The 22,781-nt window shown below is 40.2% G+C and overlaps 1 protein-coding gene and 1 long non-coding RNA gene across 3 annotated transcripts in view; one reads left to right on the top strand and one right to left on the bottom strand.

The window, feature by feature from the left end:
• The first annotated feature begins 191 nt into the window (after positions 1-191).
• Positions 192-22,781, top strand: part of LOC125878572 (uncharacterized) — a 65,169-nt gene continuing 42,579 nt past the window's right edge. The window contains exon 1 of the long non-coding RNA XR_007447760.1: positions 192-259. This is a non-coding gene — a long non-coding RNA (uncharacterized LOC125878572). The remainder of the gene's footprint in view (positions 260-22,781) is intronic.
• The window catches only part of gnaz (guanine nucleotide binding protein (G protein), alpha z polypeptide), a 45,517-nt gene continuing 38,249 nt past the window's right edge, over positions 15,514-22,781 (bottom strand). For both annotated transcript variants that reach the window (XM_049559858.1, XM_049559859.1), the window contains exon 3: positions 15,514-19,620. In XM_049559858.1, the coding sequence (XP_049415815.1) occupies positions 19,276-19,620 (345 nt within the window). In that variant the 3' untranslated portion in view covers positions 15,514-19,275. The remainder of the gene's footprint in view (positions 19,621-22,781) is intronic.

Raw genomic sequence — 22,781 nt, 5'->3', positions numbered from 1 at the left:
AATTAATTTCTGGAGAGTAGAAAAAGGTAGAAAACATCACCTGAAATCTTGCTGTGGCAGAAATACAGAGGCCAATGGTTAAGTGGGTCAAGAAACATGGCGTCCACAGAACGTCACGTTAGCTTAGAGGATGCTAATGCTACCACTAGAAGAAAAGCTTCCTGTTGCCAAGAAGAAACCTGACAGGAGAGCTCATGGATGAAATACTGACTGAAACCTGGAGTCTACTAGCTGTAATTAACAAGGACAAGACCTAAAGGTAAGATTTAACAACACTCAACTTCGACTTACACAGTGTGATAGTAGCATCCAAGCTGGGGCTAACAGCAGTTATTTAGCTGTTTGGTCTCCATCTTGGTGCAAGCTAGATGTTAGACTTGCTATTTTTCCTGTTAGCTGTTTTGCTGTGCAGGTGGCTCACTTTGCAGTGCAGTTAAGCAGATTTTTTTTTACTTGCTGGAAATGGTTGCCCACTACACATTTCAGATTTTAATGGACATTTAAAAGGCATTTAAATGGAGAACACATTGATTAAATCAGATTAAAGCTACAGATGTGAGAATGGAAGTGAACCTTCCATCACAGACAGGAGATCATATACTATAGGAAGTCAGTCTCATTCAGTCTTTTAAACATCTTAAACTAATTTCTGTCTTGTCTGAACTCCAGGAACTTTTTTCTTTGTCTCCTGCTTTTAAGGCCCCGTCATCTTCAACCTTTTTCTATTTTCTGTAGGATATATCACCTACAAAGCAAATTATTTTCATGAAACAACCCTTTAATGATGGCAGAACTCTTTGACTTTTCATATCAGATTTCCTACCAGTGAAATGTAATCTCTGCTAAAGTAACCTGTACCTTGGCAAGCTTACATGTAGCTGCTCTTACCTTTGTTTCTCATTATTAAGCTGTGTGCTACATGTTGTTTGTTGAAATGTAGAAATTAAAACTCTACTTTAAGTGGTGCACGAGCACTAGGGCGGGGTATCATTTAAAAAATTGTGATACCAGTCCAAAACCAGTACTGTCAATGTGATACTGATACCAACAGAGTACTTCCTTTGATACCTACTTCTTTTCTTCCTCATTTGCTACGCATAATTTAAATGGGAACATTAAGTTGCATAATGTGCCACCATATTTTGAACATTTTGCTGGCATCTCAGCATGCCAAACTGCCAACTTGAACTGCCAAACACACATAGCCTTGAATCAAAGGATGCTTAATTGGTGATCGGCTGTGGGCAAAACCATACAAATAGTTATTTAAGTAATAGATCTGGGAACAAAAAAGGTCCAAATGCAGGTATGGTTTAACTTGAGAAGTTACGATTTACCTTGGTTCTGTTTCGGTCGATACCGGACACCAGGCCCTAATAAGGACAGGTGTCTTTTTTTAACAACCACCTACATAATGCTTGTATGTCATGTTGTAAGACATCAGTGTTGAGTTGAGCCTTTCACACTTGCTGAACATTTAGGCTGAGGGTACCTTAAGAGTAGATCAACATTATTACATCGGTCAAAGATTTCTGGCCACAATCTGATCAGTGTTGATCTCTGGATTACAACAAAACATCTGGGGAACTCTAGGACTTTGTCGACTGTAGAGAGAAGCCTGAGATATGCAAAACCTTTTCACCTTTTGAAAAGTATTTGAAGCCACAATAAGAGAATCAGTCGACCAACTCATGAAATATGTAAAGATATATTTGATATGTTTTTCCTTGTTTTCATCAAAGGAGTGTTGTTATCACAACATTAATAAAAATAAAAGATAAAAGATGTATTTGAATAGAAAATTATTCAGCTCAGTGCAAGTTGTAAAATATTACCCCATGGTGTTATTGCATTGTAATCTTTGACAATTTTACATGTAAGGACAATTTGCAAAAATTGCATGACCACATTAATGGGGCCCAGCTGCAAGCATGACCCCCCCCCCCCCCGAACTTAGGAATCCAATCAGTCCATTTAATCAATAGTCCCGCCTGACCCCATGTTTGCCATGTATCAATTTATGTGTGGCAATTTGATTAAGCACAAAATTAAGCAGGAACATATGCCATATGAGCACAAAATTACACCAGCTAAAATATTAAGATGAGGTGATAACACAGGAGCCATTTTAAGGCCCATCTATTTCAGTTAATATTGTGTTTTAGTGTTGCGGACTCTCAGACAAGCAGCAGATGTTTTGAGCAGGAAAAGCACAGGTGGAACTAATACTTTTAACAACAACTTAACAATGGTGTCCCAGTAAACCTAGCCATGTGAGTGAGCGTGCAGAATACCTGGACTCACTGAAATGGAATGTAGCCATCATTAATGTTATTAGTTACACATGTGATTTCCCTGCTGTGACATGTCAAAATGACTGCTGTGAGAAAGGCTTTTTTACTGTTAGTTAAATTACAACAGACCAATTGGCACAGTGAACCTGGGGCTTTTGTGGTGTCTGGATGCCTTAATGTATTGACTAATCTTTTGATTAATGTCTCGATTAATCTATGAATTGTTTGGTTTATAAATTGTCAGAAAAAGAGACAAATGCCTGTCGTGTTTTGTTTGTTTGACAGACCCGAATTCATATGTATGTAGTTTTGTAGAGAAGCTGGAACCAATGAATGTGTGACATTGTGGCTTGAAAAATACCTTCGACTGTGGATTTGATCTCCTCTGTACAAGTGACTGAGAGACATTAGAAAGTAGCGTTTCAATAAGGAGGTACTGAAAATGAAATTATAATATAAACTGACTGGAACATGTTATTTTGTGTATAAACTGACCTCTGACCTGAGTGGCGCCTGCAGGGAATGGTGGAAAATTGGTGGAGTGGTAGAAAATTGATCGGTGGCGCGGAGAGAACAGGTGAAAATTGCTGAATGTTGAGGTAAATAAGGTGCTCAGCGGTGGGGATTGTAGCTCAGATGAGCTTTTCAGAGTGGTCCAGAGAAGAGTGGTGACCAAGTCAAAGGTGTACCATACCTTCTTCCTATTATGTGCTGGGAGAGACTCTGACGTGGTAGTGCGCTACCATTAAAAGATTGAAAGTGTGAATGTTTGATTATTGCCTGATCCCCAGGTAGGGCCTTTACAGTAGAAGAAACACCATCTGGTGACAAGTAGCCAATACATTTCTTTAGATTCCAGTTTTTTTATTCTACCATGGCAAATTTCTGATGGTATTTTGAATTGGGGTTATAAAGATAACAATGCAACCATCACCTTTGTGCATGTTCACACTTTACAGGATTTAACTCACAGTTCAGTTCACACAGATTAAAATAGACCAGTTCACATTCATAGTACATAATTTAAATTTTGAACTAAGTTCATCTCTGCTTTTTGTATGATAAAATCTTCACTCACTTGCAGAAATTTCATAAGGCTCTTCGGATGCTTCAACTGTGTCGTCTCAAATTTGTCACAGATATGACTGACATTTATACTTGTTTTTTCATACTCAGCAGGCACAATTGTTGGAATCATTACTGAATTGTTCATAAAAGTCCTTTAAATGTCCATATGAACTGGCTTCAGTAGTACTGGTAGCTGCAGTCATTCACGTTCAAGTTTTATAAGTTGCAAACTGATGCGCTCAGTTCACTGTTTACCAAAAATATGAGCATGTTTAATGAACGCGCTCTTTTAGTGCGTTCATACACAACACTGTTAACATTATATGAACAATTTATATACCAGAAGCTTTGTGAACAAATGGTTTTTGGGCGCATATGTTGACAGTTGTGTCTGAAAAAGGCATTAAAAAAAACATCTGATTTGTTCCTGTGAATAAGCAACGACAAAAGAAAGTGTATAATGATTTTGTTGTTGTAGCTGTTATTATTAGAAGAAGATAATTCGATATCTAAATTATCAAAAAAGGTTGGGTCATGTCAGTAATAAAGCATTAGAGGCATTTTTAGACTGGTGTAATAAAGTATGGCAGTAGGGCAGATTGCCCAGAATTTTGAAGCCAGTAAGCCTATTAATTATAGGTGGATTGCTTCTCTCAAATCGTATCTTTTTGAAGTAATGGAACATATGACAACGAAAGGACTTACAGAGGCTCAAAATGAATCATTTTCTTTAAGTGGGATCATGAAATGGAGGATCACCATGGAAATGAGATAAATAGAAGATAAGTTGGAAAATGGTTTCAGCTGCGTTCTTGATGTGGATGAGAAGTAGGATTTACTATATATGGGTTGGTTATCAGAAAGAAGTGATTCACAGTATCAGATGTTTACCTGGACAGAGGAATTTTATTCTGGTCACCCTGTTCAGAAAGAGGTCTCATCTCCTGTTTTGAAGGGTGTTCACAAACCTACAGTTCAAACTACACTGCTGCCAGTTGTGTGACCAGGACTAGTATTTCTTGCCCCTCTTTGACCGTAGAGGACCAATAATACGTCCTTCCTCCTCTAACTTTAAAGCATCTGGGGATATTACACTAAAACACCAAAACACCAAAACAAGCAAGCTACAGTACATTTAAAGAGAAAGTTCACCCCAAATCAAAATTACATATTATTCTGTGGTGCTATTTATCAGTCTAGATTGTTTGGTTTAAGTTGTTGAGAGTTGAGGATATCTGCAGTAGAGATGTCTGTCTTCTCTCCAGTATAATGAAACTAGATGGCGCTCTGCTTGTGGTGATCAAAGCACCAAGAAAATACATTTGAAAAATTCAACAACAGTGTCTCTTTCCAGAAATCATGACCTGGTTAATCAAAATAATCCACCACCCTTGTTGTGAGCAGTTTCATGTAGAAAATATTACTTACTCTTACTACGAAATTATACCCAACAACTAGATCACCACACAGAAGGAAGTGTGCATCGACTCATGGCCAAGAGGCATCATGCTTCTGTGTCAGATCATGTTTTGTTTATGTCTTCATTTGGTCTATTTCCTGTTAGTTTATTTTGTTAATCTCTGTTTCATATCATGTCAGGTCCCCACGTCCTGTCAAGTTTCCCTCCTGATTAAGTACCAGGAGGGACTGGTACTTAATCAGGTAGAATGATAGTTTTCTCATATATATAAGAAATATAAGAAAATAGTTCCAACATGAAACTGCTCACAAAAAGGGTTAGGGCTTTGAGCACCACAAGTCGAGTGCCATCTAGTTCCATTATATTTAAGAGAAGGCAGACATCTCTATGACTGATGTCTCCAACACTCTGCAACTCACACCAAAACAATCTAGACTGATAAATAGCACTACAGGTAAGAGGAAAAATAAGTATTTTTGAGATGGGGTGAACTGTCCCTTTAAAGCCTGATATACCGAGGTTATACCTCTATTGTACAAAAACAAACAAATTCATCTGTCACTAAAAATAACAACCAACAAATGCACTATTTATTCCTGTTTGACTAACATTTACTAAGTACTGCACTGCTCAGGTGTTTTCATACATTTCTAAACCTTTAAAAAATGAAACTATATATTTATGAGTCATTCGTTTAAAATTTACATCTTTGAAGTAGTATTGAGAAAACATTGCTGTTTTTTATTTTATTTGTGGAAACACCAGCCATGTCCTTTTAAATGTCAGCTGGTCGGAGCGACGCATTGATTCGGTTCCCAATTGCAATAACGCAAAATAAACAACCCAATCGCCAGGAAAAATGTTGGCATTGCATGTTTCTGCAAACCACAGATACTTTGGCTGCATTTGCAAGTTATTGTGTAGCGGATATGCTGAAACTTTACATCTAGGCACAAAAATCAATTGGTTATGGTTAGGAAAAGATCTTGTTTGGGCTTGAAATAATAGGTTTTGGAGGCACAATTCCAGCAGTAAAAGCAGCAACAAACAAACACAGCAGTAAATCACACTGATTTTGTTGTTTGTTGGTCTCATGCTGTGGTCTGCAGCTTGGCAGCCATCTTGCCGAGGTGTCGCACTATCCACCATCCCCTCCACCTCCAGGTGACAAAGTCAGGTCAGCCTCTGATGTCACTTCAGAAACGTTGATTTAATACATATGAAACAGTAAATGTGACATATTCATGGTTTGCAGAAATGTACAATGCCAACATTTTCTTCTTGACTGAAATAAAACAAACAGAAAGAAATAAAATCGATCAAGTGTAAGGAGGTTGAGCTGAGTCTTGGGGTGAGTCAGCAGTGTCTCAACCAGGTCAGGTCTTTATCTGACTGGCACAGTTTATAACAAGGCAACAACTAAAGGAGAACAGCAATTTTGACTTGGAAACCTGTGAGTGACACAGAGCAACGTTTGCTTCACAGCTGTAGTCCCTCCCTGAGCTGTATTAGTATTACAAGAGCAGCCTAGTGATTTGATTTTATGCACATGCACATCAGTATGTCAGTCAGTCATGAGGATGATTTACTAGAGGACCATAGCAAATCAGGGTCATGCTCATGGAAAAGAGACACGCCAGTTCACTCACAAAACAGCAGAATCACACAGAGCCCGACAGCCTTACAATAAGGGGAATACTGTGTGTGTTTGTGCATAGTAGGCAGCACAGGAAATGACTGATGGAGTTACTTGGGTCAGTATATTTTTACCTACTCTAATAATGCCAACAGGCCATTTCGCCAGCATTCAAACACCCAAAAAGTGTTAGAAGTTAGGGTAATTGCTACAGACTGGCAAAAATTATGGCAATGTGAACATGTTTTTCCTCCACTGTTCTAAGAGCTGGATAAGTACTGCAGTTAAATTCAGAGCAAGCTGTTCATAAAGTCACTTTGCCAAAATGAGGCTTTACTTCACACAAAAAATAGACTGGACTAAAAGCAGCAGCATAGTGAGGCTGAGGAGACATGATACACCCTGTGGAAACTGTGTGCTTTTTATTTGTATAGACACCACTACAAATTAGAAAACAGAAAATACAGTAAGCTTCCAGTACTGAACCAGCTGCCAAGCACAAGGAGCGCTGTCCTGAACCCATGATTGGCAGACGACTTCACCAAAGCTAACCACAGAAACAGGAATGCATGACAACTCTGAACACATTATCTACAAACACTAACTGCTTCATAACAGTGACATAGCATTATCTGTAGGACGGTATTAGGATGCGTTAAAGCTACTTTTATTCAATCAGGTATTCTTGCTGAGATCAAGATCTCTTTTTCAAGAGAGACCTGAGAACCAGAAACATTCATAGATAGACAACCACATCCAGCGACCCATATAATCAATGAATAAGGGGGAATTTGCAATAAGATAAATAGCAATACAGTGTTAGTGCTCTAGCATTTTAGTGCTCAGTTCTTTTGCCCACATAGAGCAGTGTTTTTTTGTTGGCCAGTTAACATTGCCTTTGTTCCCTCAACAAAAAGCCAGAGATTTTGCTATTGGATTTTGTACTATTGCAGAAAATGAGCTCTGTTTATGATACTTACACTTTTTGTATAGCAAGACAGTCTTCACAAATAAACACCACTTTTATGATTTTTGAAGCATAAATGCAATTCCCAGAAGTAGAAAGCTCACGTTAGACTATAAACTAACTGCTCCACGGTCCCATGACTCTATCATCACCTCCACAACAAGGCTGTAAAAGAGTGTTTGCTGTGATGGTGCTCTGTAGTCTTATTTAGCCACTTTCTTACAACACTAAAGAGCTTTAGAATTCTTAAGTGGGGTTTTACTGACGTGTTTTGTCATAGAGCAACTTGTGATAACCACAGACCTTATTTCGGGCATCTAACCAAAACCCATTTAAAAAACAACCAATGACTTCCAGACGAGGGAGACAGAAGTGCAAAAATGCTAACTTATTTCCAGGTTTTAGGACTCATTCCTGCGCCACTTTGTTGGGTGTGGTGCTGTAGCTGCTAACTCTGAGTCTCTTTGTCCCTGTCCATCAGTCTGACAGTTTATGTTCCAGTTTAGTCTGGTCCCACATTGCAGATGGCACTTAGGCGGGACTTGCAATGCAGGCTGGCAGGCCTACTCATGCTACCATGGGTTTGATGTGTTAGCTTTTGCTTGTGTTGTATATTTATTTTCTGTCTTTGTGGCTACTGCATTGTCAAATTGTTGAATCAGTGTCCCAGTTTGCTGATGTCTTTTTTGCCTGCATTGTCTTCTGAAGTTGCTACCAAAATGGTGGGACTCAGGCTGCAGCAAGTGTTGGTCTGGTACACTGTTGCAATATTAAGTGAACTGGCAAGTTTACATTTTCAAAATTAAGGAAGTCGAACCCTGATCATGTTGATTCCACGGAAATGAATGGCTTTCTGTCAGAAATTTATAGGTGTGGCTGAGCCCTAACCCTTATTTTTATGATTCAGTCTATATTTGCCAGCCATGTGCTATCACATTAAAGCTCTGCTGTAAAATATCAGTCACATTTATACCCTTTGCTTCAGTGCAGGAATGTTGGCCCAAGAGCACAGTAAGATGGACTTGATCAAGGCTTTAGGCATCTCCAAAGGCCTAGAAAGGTTGGCCCATGTTTTTATTACATCCAGGCTACAGCAGAGAGTGCGGGTGTTGCTCCTCATAGCAGCGCAACAAACGCTGTCACCTTGTTAGGCCAGACATTGTTCTGCTGTTTGTAATAGCCAAGCTCAGTCTTGAGCTGACTCAACCATGGGGCTGTAAGAGAGCAAGACAAGTATGAGGACTTGATGGAGAAGTGCGGTTCCATTTACTGTATATACCTGTAGAGGGAGGCTGGAGAAGATTCACTTGCCAGTCTGTCTGCAGGGCCTGCAGTCTCCTGGCATATCCAGCTGGCACAAGAGGAGGGCTAACAAAATGACAACAGAGCCTGCGGAGGGAGCATTAAGTTGGCTATGGATAAAAAGAAATGATTTCAGCACAACACATTTGTCTGGGATTGTATTATGTACATATAAGCTGGCAGGCAACAGTAACCTTTGATGTTAAGTTAATGTGGCCATTATTGTTAGCCTAGCTCTTTATCCTTGACAAATCACAAGCAGGAGATGCTTTCCTGTGTTTTTTTTTTTATATCTTTTTTAGCCATGATAGCGGCATGGTTTGGCCTGTTGGTTGGCCTGTGTGTTGGATGGTTGGATGATCGGGCCACCACTTTGATCCAGACTGAAATATCTCAACTACTATTACTGGGAGCCATGAAATCTTGTACAGACATTCAAGTCTCCCAAACGATGAATCCTAATGACTTTACCTCTAGCAACATATGGTTTACATTTGTGGAGAGAAATGTTTCAACAACTGTTGCTTGGATCAGCATGAATCCGGTACAGAATTTTTATTACAACCAGGGCACCCCAGTAACTCACCTGGTAGAGCATGCGGCCAATGTACTAAATGACCTCTTTCCTGTCCATCTTCAGCTGTCCTGGCCCAAAAAGTAATCTTTAAGAAAAAGAATTGTCATAGCTTGAGATATTTTATCTTGTGCCATCACCAGGTACAATTTTTAATTGCGCTAATATTTTGGTTTATGACTAAAAATGTAATGTATTTATGAATATGCAGAATAGCCCCGCCCCTCAGCCACTCACCTTGAACTTGAGCATACCTGCTCACTTTCACTCTGCTGATCAAATACAGGAACCTCTGCTTGTAAACGGGAACTGATAAACCTTTGGCTTGACTAAGTCTGTTTGATGTTTGCTAATATCAGGTAAACCTTGTTCCCAATCGATCGCCAGGTCTGACAAGTTTAAAGTGAAAGTAAAACTTAGCTTGCAAAATACAGCTTCTCCTCTGATACCCCTTGTTTTTCCGTAAGCCCCTCCTCACATGTTGACAGGATTAGTTCATAAACCCTGGCTCTCTGAATCTGTGTTTTTCAGACTGTCATTGGTACAATGCATTTCCAAGGTGAAATGCTCAGCCATTATAGTGACTGCTTATTTTGCTCATGATATGTCTTGAAGCATACGAAAAAACACCATATATCCTAGACATGTTAACAAGGTTAAATGTGATTTTTACTGAAGGGGTCCTTCAAATACAAGGTTTTGAATTGTTATTTCTCTAATTTCATTTTAGCAAATGGCATTCAAGAAGCCTATTAACAGTTCTTAGCGTTTTCATTTTGCTCCTAAATCGCTGGTTAAATATTGTCTACACTTCAAAGACGTGTAATGGTAAAAACAGCTCACTGGCTACAGGCTGTGTTTCATTGCATTAATTGCAAAGGCTTTTATAGCCTCCTTTTAAAAAGCCACTAATTTGGACTCACACATAACTAACTGGAACACTATGTGAATAAAAGTCATTTAATGTTTGACAACATTTTATACGTTGATCTTTAATGGGACTAGCAACGGCTGTATTAGATACAGGTTCAGTTTCTGTGCTGATAAAACTACATGCAGCAATAGCAAGAATGCCCAAGAAAGGCCTGACAGCAGTCTATAATGGATGTCAGATGGGTCAAAGGAAGGTTTTGTGAGGAGAACAGTGGCTCTAGAAGACAGATGGTTCTCAGCCAGATGTCAGGGAGGGGTTGATGATATCAGTCAAGAAGTAAAGCAGATCAGCAGCGATGGAACGGGAGGGGGAGAAGGGAGGGGGTTCAAGAGGGCAGAAGTTAAGTCTGCTCATGGGAATTTCTTTAAGGCTTCATTTAGGATGGGTAGAGCGGGACATTAAGCTCATGTTAGAGGGGTCAGAGGAGGAGACGGTGGCCAGAAGGTGGCACAGAGGATGAGCCACGGCTGTCATCACTCTTTTTGTGGAGCGAACAGAGGAGGGAGGAGCAGTGCTGAGACAGGAGGGGAGGATAGAGACAAACTAATGTAGCAGGAGGAGACTGGAAGTGGTAAATGGCAGATTTGCGAACAGATAGAGCCAAAAAGAGAGGAGAAGAGATGATAAAACTCTTTCAAGAAAGCCAGACTTATGGAATTTTGTCCCAGCAGCCGGAGGGCCTGACTATTTGATTCGACCAGGTGGTTTACAGCGAGGGAGCAGGTGGGAGCAGATAGACAAGCTTAGATGAAAGGTGAGAAGGTCCAGAGGGGATAACAGGGCAGGTATAAATGCTGGGGTCACGGAGGAGATACAGGAAGAAGTCAGCTGGAAGGAGTAAAGAGAAGGGAGCTGAGGACAGGAGAAAATCACAAGATATAGCTTACTCAGTGGTGGTGTGAAGAAAACCAGTATAGAAGAGGACTTACAGAAAGGAATGGAGAGGGAAATAAGTGCTGGTCAACAAGAAGACAAGGGTCAAGAGAGGCTAGTGGCGAGAGCCTTCTTCTTTTCTCTCTTTTTTCTTTGAGTGAAACGTCTGAATGATTAAGGAGGCCTAGAAATAGACCGGGCCGTGGAACATGCCAGGGATTATAGATATTTATTGTTTCAGAACTGTCATCATGGGGCCAAGAATTTCTATTTGTGCCGATGGTTGTTTGTGAACTACTTACATTTTTAGAAATGTCCTCAATCCCTTTTCCTTATTAGATATCAGATGTCTCAATACAGATGACAAATCTGTGTTTGGCATGGCCCCAGCTTAAATCTTACATCTATGGACAAAGCTTTTGTGACATTTCCAAAATATGAAAGTAAAGACAAAAGTATTTCTGTTCAGGGCCCATAAACATTATAGCAGCCTGTCAGAGAAATTGCTGTAAGTGAACTTGGATAAAGATCAAAAGTAGACCAGTCCATGTTTACAAATCTGCTCGTGATTCGTAAAACGAAAGTGGCACAATCTTGGCACCTGGATTTCATATCAGCACCTGCTGCATCATGCTGGATGACAAAAAGACACATGATATCTTGAACTTGTGTCTTATCCCCATTTCACCCTATTCCTCCATACAGCATCTTATCACGCATCATTTGACTTTCTGTTCAATCTATCTGAACAATATATTGACAGATTAATTTTCTTAATTTATGCCATTCAGCATTTTGATCAGGAATGAGACAGTTTCATGTCACAATGTTCCTGTCAAAAATGATTGTGATTCATGATATTATAATTATGATAATCGTCTCAATATGCTTAAAAGTCTCAAAATGGTTCTTAAACATACTGGAATTAGTTTACCTTACATTTACCTCACAAGGAGCAAATATTTTTTATTGTATCGCAGATAGGACACACATTTTTTTAGTGAACAAACTTTTTAGTGAAAATGAGAGTCTTTTTTATTGTGGGTTGCCCAGCAGTCTCTGGGCGCTGCTGGACATGATATTTAAGATTATTCCGAAAATGGAAATTCACCACAATTAACTTATTGTGGGTGGTTTTTGTGAGGACACATGATAAAAATTATACACACTGATCAGCCAAAACATTAAAATCACTGTCAGGTAAAGTGAATAACATTGATTGTCTCATTACAATACACTGTTCTGTTGGAAAACCTTTGGTGCTCCATTCATATGGATGGTTCTCGACACACACCACCCACCCAAACACCACTGCAGACCAAGTTACCCCCCTGATGGTTACAGCACCCTGCCTGAATGGCAGTGCCCCTCCAGCAGTACAATGCACCATGTCACGCTGCAAAAACTGCTCAGGACTGGCCAAAGGAATGTGACAAAAAGCTCAGGGCATCAACCTGGCCTCAAAATTCCCCAGATCCCAATCTGATCGAGCATCTGTGGGACGTGCCAGTACCTCAGGGTACCCCCAGTGTCCAGTGGGGCCTCCTTGGATCGGACTTAGCTCTGACGCGTGGCCCTCTGGGGGTGTCCTGAGGTGGCAGATCCTTTAAGAGTTGTTAGGTGGAGTACCAGGACATCCCACAGATGCTCGATCAGAATGGGGTCTGGGGAATTTGGGGGCCAGGACATCACCTTGAGGTATTTGTCACACCTCTCAGGTTATTCCTTTGCAGTTTTTGTGGTGTGGGATGGCACATGGTCCTGCTGGGGGGGGCACTGCCATCAAGGAGTGCCAAAACCATGAAGGGGTATACTTGGTCCGCAAAGATGTTTAGTTGGTGCGTGTCAGGTAGTGTTGTGTCATTGGTGAACGAATCATTCAAAAGAACAAATCTGTTGAGTGAACGTACTGAACTGAATCACTTCCGGAACTGATTCATTCATTTCTCAGTTCAGTATAGCTCAGCAGCGAGCGTGCAGGCCAGGAGTGGAACTGCCAATTCGGTCCTTGCGAACGATGAGTCACTAGCTGCCTACTGCATGATGAATCACTCGGTAAACGAATCACTCGATGAACTACGTAACCCCGATCCCTGAGTGATTCAAATAATTTCTTCTCGGCGATACACTTTCATAGGGAACGTTTTCTCCAAGCTAACAGCTAATGTAGCCAGGAGTCAAGCCACAGGAACACAATCACACACCTCCCCATTGTTTTAACAGACTTTGTTTCCAGATAAACAAACTTAAAATGCAGGGCAGACGCAGCAGCTCAGCCGTGTATCAGTTCAGTGAGTTGGACTATGTAGTACACAGTCAGGGCTCCTCCCGCCAAGCGCTGAATGATTCGGTGAACGAATCTTTTTAATGAACTGATTCTAGTGATTCAGTAACATCTAAAGAACTGCTTTGCCCATCACTAGTGTCAGGTGCCATCCACATGAAAGTCAGGACCAAAGGTTTCCCAACAGAACATTGCATTGTAACAAGATAATCAATGTTATTCACTTCATCTGACAGTGGTTTTAATGTTTTGCCTGAGGAGCAAAGTGTTAGGAAGGAACCTCTTTCTCAGTCTTACCTCTCTTTTACCGTATTAGTTACTTTTTGCATTTTATGTTGTTTTTTTTTATTTTAAGTTTTTTTCTTAAACTATATGTGCAGATCTTCACAGTGAAACTCAAAGTTGTTGGTTTGTCTGTGAATCAGCGTAAACAAACTTCTTTGCATTTATCACACTCAGTCATGAATGCCACAGTTTAATGGGATTATAGTCGCACATTTTAAGTACTACGTGCACAGTGTGTGTTTGGTCTGGATAATGTCCTCGCTATCCTACCTGTATGAATGTTCAGCTGGAATTCAGTTGGTTTTCAGTGTTTGGCTCCTTCATGCTATGTTTTGTTTGTATTTTGTTCCCCTTCTTATTCACCTTATTTTTCATGGAAACACAGAGGCAAAACAGAACGCAGCCAGCTTCTGTTTTTTTGTGCGACACTTCCGGTCCAGCGCTCTTGACCACTGTGTAAATGGGAATCGCCTTGTTGTTTACCTTGTTGAGTTTGTATATATATATATATATATATATATATATATATATATCTCACATTTTTCACGTCACTATGTCACCGTTTAGACTAATCTGATGTTTGTAAAGTCTATAAACACAATGATCGAACAAACGTTACTATTTCTGTGTGCACGTTTTGTTTGTAATTAATAACATAGTTATCGTAGATTAGCTGGACTAACCGTTAGCTGTTAGCCGTTAGCCGTTAGCGGTGTCTGTAATAACTCAATAAACGGTCTGTGAAAAAAATATTTTTTCCAGCAGATGTCTTAGTTACAACATGATTGAGCTAACTGGAGTAGTTTCATGTCGTATCCGACAACGGGAGGCTTTTAACAGATGACGTCCTGAGGTTAGCTTTGCTGCTAGTGTTAGCTGTCCCTGTCAGCTGCAGCCACTGATGCTTTCTAGACATTGTGATTTCCCAAAACTGAATAAATACCACACACAGCAACACAAAACTGCTTTGCTAGCTCAATCATGTTGTAACGGCTGGATGATTGATAAGTACATGCTGATTCGGGTGCTAGACAGAAAGAAAGAAAAGGGAAAAAAAAGATAGAAAAGCAGCGTACACCTCACATATTTATTTCTCACAGTTGCGCACACGTTTGGCTGGCATGCAGAAGCACGTCTGTGTGTCTGTGTGTCTGTGTGTCGAAGGTGCGAGTTGCAGCTTCAGCTGCTCAGGTAGAGAGGCTGTGTAGCTCGCTGATTCGGTTCTGCAGGTTCTCTGCTGGTACACTGGAGATGGAGATCAAGCAGTTTGTCTCACTCGGGATAGATTGTGCTTTTATGGTTCATAGTTTTTGATTGACGTGCGATTTATTCAGAGGGAATAAATTTCCGTTATAACGGAAACGTGGGCACAGTTATTTATATAAAATACACAGACTAACTAACTAACTAACTGATTGCCTAATATAAACAACTGAAAATTGAAAAAAACTAGCTTGCACCATTAGCTCTGGTAAGGGAAAGCATGAGGGAAAGCGGCTGACCGGAAGTCACGCACAAAAAACGGAAGTTGATCACTATTTACTTCTTGAAAATAAGGTGGATAGCTGTTTAATTTTGACAAACCTTAATAGGAGCTCCTTGTGGTAGAAACAGTATTTGTACTTCTGCATTCACTTAGTATTGTTTGTCTGTGTTAGTGCCAGTAAGTGACCCATGTGAAAGTTCCCAGGCAGTGAATTTTTTTCACTTTTCAATTCAATTTCACTTAAAATCACCCCATGATTCATTCAAATTAATAGATAAAGATACCTCTATAACAATTTTTAAGCAGCTATTCTCCCGTTCTGTATCTCGCTCTTTATTGTTGGCACAGTCTCCTACCACATGACAGTCACAAGGCATGATTTCAGCTCCCTTCTCAATAGTGGATTTTATTTATATTCATTTCTCAAACAAATTCCCACTGTTGCTTAAATGAATCCAGCCAGTAGTACCCACCATGACCTAACGATGTTTTTAACACAGTAAATCAGGCTAAAATCATAAAAAAAATAAGATGTAGCCAATAAAAATAATAATAAAAAACATAAGCCAGACGGTACTGAAATGCTTCATGTATGGTCGCCATTCGGATGTACTTTAAGCATTATCAACACTTAAATGGTGTTTAAATGTGAAAAATATTCACACCACAGGAGCATAGCAGGGATGTAGCAGGATGGCCTGCTTGGTAGAAACATAATCTTGTTACAGGCTTGTGTCATTACATCATTTTTTTTGTTTAAGACCCTGTTCCTATTGTCAGCCTAAAACTGATTTTTGGCATATCCAGATTGTAACCAGATTGATTTTAGAAAGTCTGGACAGCAAAAAATGCAGTTTCCACTAATCAGATCCAAATCACATTTGGAGGCGGTTTGAAATTCCAACTGTTTTTTCACAGATGTGTCTCAGTCTGGACGCAATGGTTGCTCAAATCAAATTTCAGCGTGTTATTTAACACAACACACAATGACGACATCAAATCCAGAGGGACAGACATGCTGAGCAGAACACATAATGCTAATAGCAGAGTGCTAAATAGGACAACATGGAGGACAACAGTTCTTGGACAGATGCAAAAGACTACCACTTGACAGAGTGATAGTTTGGAGGGCAAAATAATGGACCTCCATTTCTCATGCTTCCTCTCTGGAAAGCTACATCACCAGCATTGCTATGTAGTTATTGACCCCTACGTTGTTACCACAGGTGACCATGCAGATAGGTTGCTGACGTCTGGATTAAGTGGCAACGTCTTGGGATGAAAAATTAAGACAACACAACTGCAGTTCCTCCAATGGCCACTTGAGGCTGACTCCTAAAGCAAGTCAATCCCCACAGACCCCCACAAAAAACGGTTGTGGTCTCTATAGCTAATTTCACCCTTCATGAAAACTGTGTGGGGGTAAAGTTTTATTTAACTCACTTGGTAAAATGTTATTTTATTTCATTTATAAGAATCTCCATTAGCTGCACCCAAAGCAGCAGCTATTCTTTCAGGGGTCCACAATGCTTAAAGTTATGCATACTCAAGTGTGTGGCCATTTTGAGTGACAGGCTATCTGCAAGGCGTCACTGCAGTCTATGTGTCAGATCTACCCCTTGCTCCTCCACAGCTCCACCCTCTAGTCCAAATATGATCACCTCGTGCCACTTCTGGCTCCAGAAATCCGAGATAGCATTGGCCAAAATGTCAAACTCGAGGCCTAAAATGGGACTCCACCAACCACTGATGTCACGGTGGTCACATCCATTATTTTAATAGAGTCTGTGGTCTGGACACACAAATCTGATCTGTTCACTTGCACACAACAGTGCGGACAGTCTGTCTTTAAGATCTGATTTGAGAAACAAATGTGATTTACCTGCAGTCTGAACATAGCCTATATGTCTTTTGGAAGACACTCACCATGCTTAGTGTTCTGCATTAGAAACCCTCAGTTTCTATGCATTGGTTGATGTTATGCATAAATATTGCATCAAATATAATTTGAATTGTATGATCAGTGTGATATTTAACTCTCTAAAGACGAAACATTGCAAAACATATCTTTCATTTCATTAGCAGACATGTTGGGACAGCTGGGTCTTATACACTAATTAGAGTGGAATCTGTACCCTTTCGCCCCAACACACATAGGCCAAGTTCATTCAGGAATAATTTAATTGCATACTTTATGTCCAAATTATTCTTGCACCAGCGGCTTCATTGTATGGTGAGGACAAACACTTTTTATGTCATGATTTTGTACACGGAGGACGGAAGCATGGACTTCAGACAGTATGTCCTTTTCCATGTTGTAAATCATTTGATGCAGCACAGTAAGGAAAGCATATAAAAGATCAGTGGCCAGTACCAGCTCATCTTCTATGAACATTCCCCAACACATTTAAAGCACTTTTGACACAACCACCACCCAAAAACACATTTACTACACCGTGAAAATTTGCATAAGTTGTTTTATTCGTAGTTATTGTCCTTTTTATATTTTGTTTTTACTTGTTTTGTCTTTTGTTGAAGTGGACATCCTGTAAAGTCAAGCCTGAAGCCCTTAGCTGAGTTGTTTGCACATCACCCTCTGAACTGAAAAGAAAGGGTAAGAGGAGGAGCAGAGTGGGGTTTTCCTCCTTCTCTTTCTCTCGCTCTCTCTTTATCTCACTTACAGTATCCCAACTCAACCTTTATTTTCATTTGTTTGAACAAAGAGTGTACCTTACAGTATATTTACACATCATACTGACTGGCTGTTTAACAATTTCCACTTAGATAATGCAAGGAAGATTGAACTCTGCTTCGTCGCTTTCATAGTTTTCTACAGTCTTGTTCTCCTTTGATCCGATTTCTCCACTCATGCTAACTTTGTTTTTCCTTGTCATTATTGTATTCATCATCACCACTATCATCATCATCAGTCATCTTTTTCATCATAACATCATCGTCACTGTTATTATATCGATATAACTCTTTTCAATAGATTCCTCTCTGACAACTGTACAATCGTACACAGTGTTTGACTTTTATATATATTTTTGGGAATATATTATTTAAACCTAAGAAAAGAGGAACATAATTCCAAAGAAAATATATTAGTATCCCAAAGTAACAAAATCATGCATGTTTTAATGTATTTGTCCATAAAAACAAAACAAAAATTAACGTAATGGATGGGATCTGGTTTTATTTACAAATTGGTCTTGGCACTGTTTTTGTTGTCTCTTGCTGGAAACTGGAATGATCATAAAGAATACTTTTGACTCGACTGAGTATAACACTCTCCTGGTATCATAAGTCAGTGACCTGCTATAAAAGGCAGGTTTATGAGACATATTCTTTTTTTTTTAAAGCACAAAAAACGATAAAAGAAATAGGGGGCAAAGAACAACATTAGAGAGTTGACCAGGGGGCAGAACAGAAATAGTGTGTAGAAAACGTATTTCACTTCAGCTTTACACTGTGGCAGTTTCCTCTTTTAGGCAGAAACCCTGTGACATCATGTCTACTGACTTTTTTTTTTTTCTCTCAGAGATACAGGCTCTCCCTATGTCTCATCAGGTGCACTCACTGGTTACCATTGTTAGGGTGAAAATCCAAAAGAGAACATTGATTCTGTCAAAATTCTTCATGTAAAGCAGCATTAATTGACTCTGGCAAATAAAATAAAGGAGACAAAAGTAACCGAAAACCACCAGTACAGACCTACTACCTCAGGTTTGGCAGGCAGGTAGGGGTAGTTGTCTAAAATTTCCAGTGTTGCCTTGTCAAACAAGTGCTTGACTGTTAATCCAAAGATCTTGTGTGTGAGCAAACATAAGGATGTGTGTCAGTGTGTGTGCGTGTGTGTTTGGGTGTCTCTGCATACTCATATTCAGTGCAAACACATTGGGTAAAAATCCCATCTTGACCATGGCCCATCAGCTCTTTTGTTTCAACTGAAACACTTAAATCTACAGTATCATCCGTCCCTGACCATCTGACTACCTCATTTCCTTTGCAGGTCTCTGTTGCACCTCTTCAAAGAGATAAACTGTCAGGCAGACTGACATGCCTTTTGTTTATCCAGCCTGATGGCAGGCCAACTGCTGCCGAGCAGCCCGCCTTACCTCCCACCCCCCAACCCCCACCCAGCATCAGGTCCTAGCACAGCCCAATGTACTTGAGATTGTTCTGGATGATCACGTCCGTGACAGCGTCGAACACAAACTGGATGTTGCTGGTGTCAGTGGCACAGGTGAAGTGCGAATAGATCTCCTTGGTCTCCTTGTTGCGGTTGAGGTCCTCAAACTGCCGTTGCACATAGACAGCTGCCTCCTCATAGGTGTTCTGACCTTTGTAGTCAGGGAAGCACACTGTCAGAGGAATACGTTTGATCTTCTCAGCCAACAGGTCCTTCTTGTTGAGGAAGAGGATGAGCGATGTGTTGGTGAACCAGTTGTTGTTGCAGATGGAGTCGAACAGGCGCAAGCTCTCGGCCATGCGGCTCTGTGTGGATTTGGGAAGAGAAAAGGAAATAAAGAAGAAGATCAGACCATGAGGATTTCACAGCTAAGAACATGTAGTATTTACATTGAAGCAGCAACTCAGATCAGCCCAATCAGACCTCATTCACAAGCAGGGTCATGTAATCTGGTGAGAGGAAATTAGACCATGTAAGGCAAGAGCTGAGGATGAAAATGAAGACAAGATAACTGACTGGCTAGCCAGCAGTACAGCCTCTCTGTTATGTCAACAGAGACTTGAGACAGATGAAGACCTGCGTTTGAACTCTTACATTCTCCACTGAAACAGCTGATCACTTCTTTTTACCACCACTTTTTTCTCAAAGCCCAAAACTGTGGTCAGTCACAGATGATGTGTGTCAATCAGTTACTCACTCTTGTAAGTTGTAAATATTGCAACAAGTGTCATGCATAAAAAATTTAAAGGATCAGGCAGATGCAGGGACAAAGACTGTATTGACAGGCTGTTTACACTGAGGACAGACTGTTCTAACCTTCTCGCTCCTCCAGCGCATCATAACATCTCCAGCTCTATGATATTGTTTTCTTCTTCAGCCTTCAGCTTCATAAATAAATCACAATAAAAGTCCTCCAAATGTTGATGCATTATCATTTATAGCCAGTGGGACCACATTAGGTGTCACATGTTTTTCCTCCAAAGTTAATTATTCAGATTTGTTTCACAATTCTGTAATGGATATCACTGACGTCTGTCATGTCCTGCAAATAAACAAGTTAGTCATAAGATACAGAAAGGGAAGATGAGTGGAAGCAAAAATATAAAACACATCACTGACATCGGCATTAAACCAGATCTTAAGCACTCTACCATACTTAACGTTACAAAGTCAAAAATTTCTGTTGTCTTTGGCGACACCTGTGGCGATAAGCTGTAATTGCAGCGTGTTTGTTGGTAGACCAGGCTGGTGAATTTATTCATTTCAGCTTATTATTTAAGCTCTGTAGAAGGGTTACCACAGTATAGATGCCTGTGTGTGTGTGTGTGTGTGTGTGTGTGTGTGTGTGTAAAGCCCTCCGGAACAGCACTGGGCTTTGAGGCCCATTTGATGTCGTGGCCAACCCATTGAATTACAACTTCTGGGTCCGTGATGTGATGCCATTGAGCTCAAAAAGACTTTTTCCCATAGACTTACATTGTGAAAGTGATGTCTATAAATCAGTGGATACGGTTTTTTGAGCATCGCAGTCCCTGCAAAATGACTCGTTTCACTTTTGGGATTCTATCCATTCAGTCCGATCGCATTTTGAAAGTCTAGAAGAGTCACCCAGTGACATAATTTTATCTCCATTTAAGTTAGCCAAGGGCTAAATTGGAAGTAAATCTCAAGTGTACTTGCTTTCTGGGCCCATGGATGCAGAAGATTGGGGTAATTTTATACACAGGAAAGTCGAACCTTTTTGGCTTTTTTGCTCTGTCACGATTTAGCATCCTACAAATGGTGTCACCCTACATACTTAACGAAAAGTTACTTAGGTTAGGTTTAGGAAAAGAATCATGCCATGAACACCGGCTGCCTGAGGGTAAGTCCTGTGTTTGTTTGACCCATTTGCCACTCAACCTGCCTCTTTATGTGAACTTTTGTGGCACACTCTCACTACAACCTCGTCACATGTTGATGTTTGGTCATGGACTTTCCACATCAAAATATGATGTGCAAGGTACCCTGGGTGTGTTGGTTCTTGATTTTCTGGAACACCGTGTCAACTTCAGCCTGTTATATATATACTGTCTGTCTCAAAATACACTTCTGTTTTCACAGGAAATTTACAGTTTGAATACAATCATTTTCAAAATAAACACATTATGTTGGTACAACACCACAAATTGACGTTCATTTTCCTTCAACACACGTAGTTACGTTTTGCAAACACACTTGGTTGGGTTTAGGAAAATAAAACAGGGTTTGGCTTTACAATCTTATGGGAAGCAAACACCGACTTCCCATGAGTAAACACCGACTTCCTGAAAGTCGATATGTTATGTGGTTACGTTTTGCCAACACCCGCTTGTGGTTAGGTTTAGGCAACTAAAGCACGTGGTTGGATTTAAGAAAAAAAGAACAGAGTTTGGCTAAACGATCTTGCAGGAAGCAAACACCGACCTTCCGGGTGAAAGTCACCACCCTTCTGACCTGCCCTTCTTGGACTTTCACCACTTTAACTTTAATTGTTGTCATGCCGCATTTTCCCCTTACACTACCAGACGCCATTAAACAATAACGGTGACTGGCCGCCTATCATGCCGTCGTGAAAAGACAGCTTTTTTCGTCGGTGTCTGATGCCCGAAGTCACTGACCAAGCCTTGGATTTTGATGACTTTGGATTGAAACTGAGTTGACCTTCGCTCTTTATACTTATTCTATTTTTCCTCCCGTAGTGCATTGGTAATGTGATCACAGCCTTCCTGATTACATGGGTAGTGTACAAATTCTGCTGAATTACGGACAAACAGTGCATGAGAACAGTCTGTTCAGTGTGTGTGAGAACGGATTATGAATGACTGTGCACTGCTTGTGATTTTTCACAAGATTGTTGCTACAGACAACCAATTTGTAATACTGAAAATGCATTCAGTAACCATAGGCTCAATCACCGCTGTGTTACCTCATTTGGTGACATACAAGACGTTTTATTTAAATGAAAACCTCATTACTTGAAAGTGTATTTATTTTTTATGTTATGTAACTTGTTAATCATTTTATCTTTTTTAAATTTGATTACACTACATGCAGGACAGGACTTTACAAACATGTATTACTTTTGATTATTTACATATAATTTTCTGAATGGTAAAACATGCTGGTCTCGGTATGGAAGAAAAAATGCCTCGGTGTGTGTCTGTGTGTATGTGCATGTATGCATCCATGTGCTCCTGTACAGTTTGAGCTCATGTGACATTGAATGTATAAGAAAAAAGAATGGAAAAAAAAGAGTTGATCTGTTCATGGCAGCTGCTGGCATATGGCGACTGGCCAGCAGCTTGTGACTGGGAGGTTGTCAGATGGAAGACTGCTGTTTTAAAGGTTACAGAAACAACATGGTGCTCTGAGCAAATCACAAGATCTGCGCAGCATGAAAAAAGACACAGAGGGGAAGAACTAAGAATGAGACAATCATAGTACA

The sequence above is a fragment of the Epinephelus fuscoguttatus genome, linkage group LG18 (assembly GCF_011397635.1).
Source record: "Epinephelus fuscoguttatus linkage group LG18, E.fuscoguttatus.final_Chr_v1".
Classification (NCBI taxonomy): domain Eukaryota; kingdom Metazoa; phylum Chordata; class Actinopteri; order Perciformes; family Serranidae; genus Epinephelus; species Epinephelus fuscoguttatus.
Note: the sequence above shows the minus strand (reverse complement) of the source record. Positions and strands in the feature narration are given on the sequence as shown.